At 42.8% G+C, this 9548-nt stretch overlaps 1 protein-coding gene across 4 annotated transcripts in view; it reads right to left on the minus strand.

The window, feature by feature from the left end:
• Positions 1 to 9548, minus strand: part of LOC139175245 (lysosomal acid glucosylceramidase-like) — a 52816-nt gene that overhangs the window by 37976 nt on the left and 5292 nt on the right. For 3 of the 4 annotated variants that reach the window (XM_070766245.1, XM_070766244.1, XM_070766243.1), the window contains exons 2-4: positions 7581 to 7719; positions 2502 to 2606; positions 2182 to 2367 (exon numbers count right to left, since the gene is read on the minus strand). In XM_070766245.1, coding sequence (XP_070622346.1) covers positions 2182 to 2367; positions 2502 to 2565 — 250 coding nt within the window. In that variant the 5' untranslated portion in view covers positions 2566 to 2606; positions 7581 to 7719. The remainder of the gene's footprint in view (positions 1 to 2181; positions 2368 to 2501; positions 2607 to 7580; positions 7720 to 9548) is intronic. The other variant, XM_070766246.1, reaches the window with a different exon arrangement.

Here is a 9548-nt window from a genome sequence, read left to right on the forward strand (position 1 = left end):
TCTGCCCCCTCTCCAACGTCGCTGCCTTCTGCCTTGGGGCGCGATCCGCCCCCTCTCCTCCGCCGCCGCCTTCTGCCTTGGGGCGCGATCCGCCCCCTCTCCTTCTCCGCCGCCTCCTGCCTTGGGGCGAGCAATCCGGGAGTCCGGGACTGTGTGGGTTTGTGCCATGAAGAGAAAATGGCCGACTTTTCCCTGCTGCCTGGGCCGTTTTCTCTTCATGGCGCAAAGCCACACAGTCCCGGACTCCCGGATCGCTCGCTTCTTCGGTCAGCAAAGCCATCTGCCCAGGAAAGCGCTGCGCAGCCGGCTTGCTGGCTGGAGAAGCGAGCGATCCGGGAGTCCGGGACTGTGGCTTTGCGCCATGAAGAGAAAACGGCAGCAGGAAAGTCAGCCGGGCTAACGGGAGGTGGCGCGTGGCTGGGCACTGGGGACGTCTGGGAGGGCAAGGGGGTTGATAGCTGCTGCCTCTTAGCTGCAGAGCCGGTGGGCGGAGGCAAAGACAACAGCCGCCGGCTCTCTCCTTCCACTCTCTCTGGCTCTCTCACTTTCTTTTTCTCTCTGTTGCCGGCGTGGTGAACGAGAGAGAAAGAGAGAGAGAGAAAAAGGAGGGGAGAGAGAATGAGAGAGAGAGAAAGCAAGAGAGAAAGAGAGGGAAAGAAAGCAAGAGAGAGAAAAAGAGGGGGGAAGGAGGGAGAGAGAGGGAAAGACATAGAGGGAGGGAAGGAGGGAGAGAGAAAGAACAAAAAAGAGACAAAGGAAGGAAGGAAGAGAGAAAGGAAGAGGGATGGAGAGAGAGAGGGAAAGAAAGATGAAGGAAGGGAGAGAGAAAGGGGGAGGGAGATATAGAAAGGTGGGAGAGGGGGGTAGTTAGATAGGGAGAGGGAAAAGGAAGGGCTTGGAGAAAGGCAGGGGGAGAGAAAGATAGAAAGGAAAGAGGGAGGGAGAGATAGAAAGGAAAGAGGGAGGGAGAGATAGAAAGGAAAGAGGGAGGGAGAGGGGGGAGAGATAGCAAGAGAGGGAGAGAGAGAAAGAGAGAGGGAAAGGGGGAGAGAGGGGGGAGAGAAAGAGAGAGGGAGGGAGAGAGAGGAGATAAAGGAAGAGGAGAGAGAGAAAGGAAGAGAAAGAAAGAACGAGGGATAGAAAGAGAGAGAGTTAGAGATGCTCAGTGAGCCTTTCTTTGAAGTTGCCTTTCTTTCTTTCTTTCTTTCTTTCTTTCTTTCTTTCTCTCTTTCTTTTTCTCTCTTGCTCTCTTGCTCTTTCATTCTTTTTTCTTTCTCTTTCTTTCTTTCTTTCTCTTGCTTTCTCTCCTTCCTTCTCTCCTTCCATTTCTTTCATTCCCCCTCTCTATTTTTATTTCTCTTTCATTTTCTTTCTTTCTCTCTTTCTTGCTTTCTTTCTTGCTCTTTTTCTTTCTCTCTTTTACCTTCCCTTCCTCTATTTCTTCTTTTCTTTCTCCTTCCTACCTTCTTCCCTCCCTCCCTCCCTTCAGTCCTTCCTCTCTTACTCTCCCCTTTCATAAGTTTCCTTGCTTCCTTCCTCTGTTCCTGTCCCTTCCCCCTTTCTTTCTTTCTTTCTTTCTTTCTTTCTTTCTTTCTTTCCTTCCTTCCTTTCCTCCCTCCATTTCTTGCTTTCCTTTTCCTTCCTCCCTCACTCCCTTCTTTCACTCCTTCCTCTCTTCCTCTCCCCTTTTTGGCTCAAAATATTTTTTTTCTATTTTCCTCCTCTAAAATCTAGGTGCGTCTTATCAGCAGGTGCGTCTTATAGAGCGAAAAATACGGTATATTGTAATTAAGTTAAGTGAAGAATTAATATTTTATGTTTGTACACACAAGAACTGGTTATAAATAATAAGCTGGCAAGTCTAGGGGAAAGCTCCAAATCACAGAGATATATCCTGGCCCAGACAAGTTTTATAGAAACATAGAAGTCTGACGGCAGAAAAAGACCTCCTGGTCCATCTAGTCTGCCCTTATACCATTTCCTGTATTTTATCTTAGGATGGATCTATGTTTATCCCAGGCATGTTTAAATTCAGTTCCTGTGGATTTATCTACCACGTCTGCTGGAAGTTTGTTCCAAGGATCTACTACTCTTTCAGTCAAATAATATTTTCTCATGTTGCTTTATTCTAGAAATCGTGTCAGTGATTTCTATATTTCTACAGGCATGATTCCCACATACTTGAAGAGTTGGCGTCTGTTTTCCCTTCGCTCCGCTCCAAGCATTGGCCGTCCCTGCTGGTTGTGTACTTGACAAAGCTGCCGACATCAGGGAGGGAGACCGGGTCCACCGTGTCGCAGTATGTTGCGTTGCAAACACACACCATTGCATTTTGGCGAAGGAATTTAGGACTACAGGGCTGGCGGGCTAAAATAAAACCAAAATTGGACAGGGGGGAAATAGGTGAATTAAGACACACCGACACACACACCTATCAGCACAATGTCGTCTCACCCACTTTTCCTTCTGGCCCACCCACAAAAGATGGTTTCCCCACTGACCTCTGACCTCGGCCATCCCTAGGAAGATGAGGAACAGCACTCCCAAAGCATCACGTGTCTCCATAGCAGCCTTGAAATCAGCCTCCGAATTCTAGAGAAATTTGCCTGTAAGACAGAGTGATGCATCTTTTGTTCTGGGCATCGTTTGCAAAGCGGTTAATTTATTCACACAGAGTTCTTGCAAACCAAATCCTAAATCCCAGGCTGCTACTGCTCGACACCAAGTTGGTTATGAATAAAGCTCCCCTCAACTTCTGGTGGCAAGGTGTTCTGCTGACTATCAGGAAATTCCTTAATTCAAGTTGCTTCTCTCCTTGTTTAGTTTCCACCCATTGCTTCTTGTTCTACCCTCAGGTGCTTTGGAGAATAGCTTGACTCCCTCTTCTTTGTGGCAACCCCTGAGATGTTGGAAGGCTGCTATCAAGTCTCCCCTGGTCCTTCTTTTCATTTTGTTTATGGATTCTTGCATCGTAACAATGGTTTCTTGAATACTTTGCAATATCTGTCTTGAGAGAGACATCACAATCGATTTGTCAGGTGGCTTCCCAGATGCATTTATTAATTAGATTATTTATTTATTAATAGTAAATGCATTTATAAGACGGTTTAGTTCTCAAGTCGAAAAAGTCAAAAGCACTGAACAAAACATTCCCTTCCTTATTCTGCCACGCTAAAGTCACTTTTATCCCACATTCCACAGTCCTGTTTCTGAGTGGTGATTTTCAACCTTTTTTGAGCCGCGGCACATTTTTTACATTTACGAAACCCTGGGGCACATTAAGCGGGGGGGGGGGGGGGGGCAAAGGGGGGGCTAAAAAAAGTTTGGACAAAAAAATTCTCTCTCTCTCTCTTCCTCCCCTTCACTCTATTTTTTCTCCCTCCCTCTTTCTCTCCTTTCCTTCCTCTTTTTTGCTCTTTCTCTCTCCCTCCCTCTATGTCTTTCTCTCTCTCTCCTTCCCTCCCTCTTTCTCTCTCTTGCTTTCTTTCTCTCTTTCTCTCTCTTTCTTTCTCTTGTTCTCTCTCTCTTTCTTGCTTTCTTTCTCTCTCTCTCTCTCTTTCTTTTTTTCTTTCTCTTTCTTGCTTTCTCTCTGAGCTTTGCGGCACACCTGACCATGTCTCGCGGCACACTAGTGTGCCACGGCACACTGGTTGAAAAACACTGGTCTAACACATGGCAACTCCAAATCTCAACTAGCAAATGCTCTGTCCTACACATTGGGAAGAAGAATCTGAACTCCAAATACGAACTGAATAATCAAATTATCACAGATAATCCCCACTCGGTTTAAAGACCTTGGTATACTAATAACAAAAGATCTAAGTGCCAAAGCCCCACTGCAACAACATAGCCAAGAAGGCTTCAAGAGCTGTAAACCTAATCCTACGTAGCTTCTGCTCTGGCAATCTCACACTACTTACCAGAGCTTACAAAACTTTCGCCAGACCCATCCTCGAATACAGCTCATCTGTTTGGAACCCATATCACATCTCAGACATTAACACCCTTGAAAATGTCCAAAGATACTTCACCAGAAGAGCCCTTCACTCTTCCACTCAAAACAGAATACCCTATGAGACTAGACTTTCAATCCTGGGCCTAGAAAGCTTAGAACTAAGACGCCTTAAAACAAGATCTAAGTATTGCCCACAAGATCATATGCTGCAACGTCCTGCCTTTCGGCGACTACCTCAGCTTCAACTACAACAACACAAGAGCACACAACAGATTTAAACTTAATATTAACCGCTCCAAACTTGACTGTAAAAAATATGACTTCAGTAACTGAGTTGTCGAAGCGTGGAACTCATTACCGGACTCCATAGTGTCATCCCCAAACCCCCAACACTTTACCCTTAGATTATCCATGGTTGACCTATCCAGATTCCTAAGAGGTCAGTAAGGGGCGAGTACAAGTACACTAGAGTGCCTTCTGTCCCCTGTCCTATTGCTCCCCTATATCTCCTATACCTTTCTTCCATTCCTATATCTCTTCTTCTATTCTTTCATTGATATGTTCTATTACTATACCTTTTTTTCTATTATTTCTTAGATATATTTTACTACGAGTATATAGATATATACCCACTAAAATCCTCATTGTGTATGGGACAAAATAAATAAAATAAAAATAAATAAAATAAAAAATGCCCCCCCCCCCTAATTTGCAACCTGAAATCGCATCTCCCCCCCCATTCTACGATCCTGAAATTTCCACCCCTCCTTTTTACATGTTCCCTTTAATTTGCAATCTAAAATATCACATTTTTGTCTCCCCATTGTTTCTCTGGGAGCTTGGAGAGGGAATAAACCTCTGCCAGTGCCCAGAGAAAAGAAATGCTCCCTTAACTCTGGGCAGCGACTGTCCTCCTCCTCCTCCTCCCACCCAAATTCTGAGCTTTTATTTCTTTCCTAATGGGTTTGCACACATTCTTTGCATTTATATCTCCTCCTCCTCCCTCTTCCTCTTCCCCTCCCCCTTCTTCTCTTCTCCCTTCTTCCTTCTTCTTTCATCTCCTTCTCTTTCTTTCTTCTCCTTTCCCCTCCTTTCCTCTCCTTCAAACAGGACAGTCTCACTGCATTTACGCAAAGAAACTAAACTTCCTCCAATGGTTTGAAGGCACCTGGCCAAACAATAACCACTCACGAAAGAACATAATGCAGCACCAGAAATATTTAAATATTGTTTGCTTCCTTGACATGGTGACTGAGTATAATATAATACATTAAGAACCGGGTGTTCAAGATTTTTTTTGCCTCTACGTAAGAACCATTTTCTACTTAAGTACCCGAGCCCGGAAACATTTCCCATGAAATTTGAGAGCGGCACGAAGGCCCGGCCAGTTTCCTGCTATTTGCCCTTTAATCCCGGTCATCTCCGGCTTTTCTGGGCTGCCAGAGGAGCCTTTCGGTGGCGCTTAAGGAGGCTTTGGCAGCCCAGAGCGAACGAAGCATTTTCCTTTCTCTGGGAGCTTGGAGAGGGAATAAACCTCTGCCAGTGCCCAGAGAAAAGAAATGCTCCCTTCACTCTGGGCAGCGACTGTCCTCCTCCTCCTCCCACCCAAATTCTGAGCTTTTATTTCTTTCCTAATGGGTTTGCACACATTCTTTGCTTTTATATCTTCTCCTCCTCCCTCTTCCTCTTCCCCTCCCCCCTTCTTCTCTTCCTCCTCCTCCCCTCCCCCTTTTCTTCCTCTTCCTCCCTTCTTCCTTCTTCTTCTTTCATGTCCTTCTCTTTCTTTCTTCTCCTTTCCCCTCCTTTCCTCTCCTTCAAACAGGACAGTCTCACTGCATTTACGCAAAGAAACTAAACTTCCTCCAAAGGTTTGAAGGCACCTGGCCAAACAATAACCACTCACGAAAGACCATAATGCACCAGCAGAAATATTTAAATATTGTTTTGTTCCTTGACATAGTGACTGAGTATAATATAATATATTAAGAACTGGGTGTTCAAGATTTTTTTGCCTCTACGTAAGAACCATTTTCTACTTAAGTACCCGAGCCCGGAAACATTTCCCATGAAACCTGTCCTATTGCTCTCCTATATCTCCTATACCTTTCTTCCATTCCTATATCTCTTCTTCTATTCTTTCATTGATATGTTCTATTAGTATACCTTCTTTTCTATTATTTCTTAGATATATTTTACTACGAGTATATAGATATATACCCACTAAAATCCTCATTGTGTATGGGACAAAATAAATAAAATAAAAACAAATAAAATAAAAAATGCCCCCCCCCCCTAATTTGCAACCTGAAATCGCATCTCCCCCCCCCATTCTAGGATCCTGAAATTTCCACCCCTCCTTTTTACATGTTCCCTTTAATTTGCAATCTAAAATATCACATTTTTGCCTCCCCATTGTGCGATCTCGAAATCACTTTTCCCCTGAAATTCCCACCCCTCCTTTATTCCTGACACCATAATAAACACCGGATTGTAGGGTACAGTCCTACCTGTCGAACGCTTTATTTCAGACCTCGGAAAGATGGTGTGAGTTAGTTTCCAGGGAGAAGAGGATAAGATTTAGGGAATTGTAGCTACTGGCTCCACTCTTTTATACTGGGAAGAAAACCAACAGGTCTTGCAGCAAAATGTATGCCACTAATGTCATGTGAAAGCTGGCAGAAGACCTGACAGGCTTGGTTATTAACATGCAATTTTCAGCAAATGTCACTTATTACTTGGATGAAAGCAAAAGAAATTGGACTTCCGGGAAATAAAATGAAGAACTGGAGCTGACTCAGCAATTCTAGAAGAATAAAGAAGTTTAGATATCACCTAAAAGTTCTCCGGGCAGTTGCTCCCGAAAAGAGACCACAAGTCAATTGTCTCCAGTAACTTTAAATGGTCCAGAAGACTACCCATCTTCCTCAAAATATGATTGACACCTTCAGAATGACACCGAGTTTGCATTTTTTCCCCCCTAATATCTTTTTGCAAAGGCTCGTTAACAGCTTTTCGAATGTTAGGAACCATGTTTTATTCTACCCGGTGAGTTTTCTTCAATTAACAACTTTGCAAAGTAAGTTTTAAATACGCCTCACACATTTCCACTACCGGTTCTCCGAACCTACCTACCTACCTACCTACCTTCCTTCCTTTCTTTGTTAGTTTGTCCAATGCACAATAATACACAATGAAGGTTATAGAGGTTATACTCGACTAAAATATATTAGAGAAAGAATAGAAGTGAAAATTTAGGAGTAGAATATATCAATAAAAGAATAGAAGAATATTATGAGAGTAGTATAAGAAGAATAGAGTAGAAGAATGGTAGATACGATATAGGAGATATAGGAGAGACAATAGGACGGGAGGCACGCTAGTGTACCACAGAGTTGGCCTTCTCCGGGTCCTGTCGAATAAACAATGTCGTTAGGCGGGACCCAGGGGAAGAGCCTTCTCTGTGGCGGCCCCGACCCTCTGGAACCAGCTGCAGTTTCCATTGCTTTGACTACTTATCTAGTAAAGCTAAATCATTTGCCATATTACAGATGTCTCCACTAAGAGAAAAACATTAGGACAGGGGACGGAAGGCAGGCTGGTGCACTTATGCACGTCCCTTACTAACCTCTTAGGAATCTGGAGAGGTCGACTGTGGATAGTCCAAGGGTAAAATGTTGGGGGTTAGGGGAAGATACTACGGAGTCCGGTAATGAGGTCCACGCTTCATCTCTAGCAAGAATGTGTTGTTGAGGTCATCAGTAGAGCTGCAGTTAGAGAATAGAGATTGCCAGTTTAATGTTGAGAGATGGACATCAATGAGTTCATAGTTAGCTTTTTTGAAGTTGAATTTCGGTGTTGTATTGTTTGGGTGGATCTTAGGGTGGCTTAGGTTGAGATTGAAGTTGACCCTACAGTGGTAACTGTTGGGGAATGGTTCTTTTATTTGTAAGCCATATATTGCACTTTTGCTGTTGCAGAAGATGAGATCCAGACAGTTATCTAATCTAGTATTGTTAGTTACTAGTTGGTCGAGTCCCAGACTGTTTATTTATTTTATTTATTCATTTGTCCAATACACAAATACATAGGAAGAAAAATAGACATGTGGTAATATATATAAGGGTAAAAGTGAACTTAGAGGAGAGGATATATGAAAGAAAGAGAATATATATGATAGGTGAAAGAAAGGAAAGACAATTGGACGGGATGAAAGGCACACCAATGCACTTATGTACGCCCCTTACTGGCCTCTTAGGAACCGGGAGAGGTCAATCGTGGATAGTCTAAGGGAGAAATGTTGGGGGTTAGGGGTTGACACTATTGAGTCCGGTAATGAGTTCCACGCTTCGATAACTCGATTGTTGAAATCATATTTTTTACAGTCAAGTTTGGAGCAGTTCGTATTAAGTTTGAATCTGTTGCGTGCTCTTGTGTTATTGCGGTTGAAGCTGAAGTAGTCATTGACCGGTAGGACGTTGCAGCATATGATCTTGTGGGCAATACTCAAATCATGTTTTAGGCACCTTAGTTCTAGGCTTTCTAGGCCCAGGATTGTTAGTCTATTTTCGTAGGATATTCTGTTTCAAGTGGAGGAGTGAAGGGCTCTTCTGGTGAAATATCTTTGGACATTTTCAAGGGTGTTGATGTCTGAGATGTGGTATGGGTTCCAGACAGATGAGCAGTAGTCTAGGATGGGTCTGGCAAAAGTTTTGTAGGCTCTTGTGAGTAGTGTGAGACTAGTGATGGTATTATATATAATAGAGTGGATAGGTCCAGTGCTACGTTCATTTAAGGTCCAGTTAATGTGCGGTAGGTTGAGGTCTCCAAGGACGATGATGGGGTGTGGGCAGTGGGTAGCTCATGTTAGTACTAGTAGTGCTGATAATTTGTTTGCGTCTGCGATGTCATAGACAGGAGCTCTGTAGCAGAGTAAGAAGCGAATTGTGGTACTTAGGGATAGATCACAGACAATGGTTTCAGGGAGTAATAGATCCTGCGTAACTTTGATGCTTTTTAGATTTAGAGATATTTTTTTTGGTAGAATATAGCTACTCTGCCTCCTCTGCGGGATTCACGGTCATAACGAGAGACAAGATAATTCCTTGTTGTAATAATATACATAGTCATATTTTTTCAACTTCTAACATTTCACCCATCCGAATAAGTTTCTTTCCAGCCCTAACCAGGTGCTAACGATGTTCCCAGCTCTTACCAGCTTGCAAGCTCTTTCATTGTTACTCTCTGCTAAGAATGTTTTCCAAACTAAACTTCCTCCAAAAGTTTGAAGGCACCTGGCCAAACCATAACCACTCACGAAAGAACATAATGCACCACCAGAAATATTTAAAGATTGTTTTCTTCCTTGACATGGTGACTGAGTATAGACGTTTTCCCTCGAGCGATGGACAGGTTCTTCTTTCTGTAATTTCATCCATCCTTCCCCACAGCAGAATATAATATAATATAATATAATATAATATAATATAATATAATATAATATAATATAATATAATATAATATAATATAATATAATATAATATAATATAATATAATATAATATAATATAAATAATATAATATAATATAATATAATA

The sequence above is a fragment of the Erythrolamprus reginae genome, chromosome 13, assembly GCF_031021105.1.
Source record: "Erythrolamprus reginae isolate rEryReg1 chromosome 13, rEryReg1.hap1, whole genome shotgun sequence".
Classification (NCBI taxonomy): Eukaryota; Metazoa; Chordata; class Lepidosauria; order Squamata; family Dipsadidae; genus Erythrolamprus; species Erythrolamprus reginae.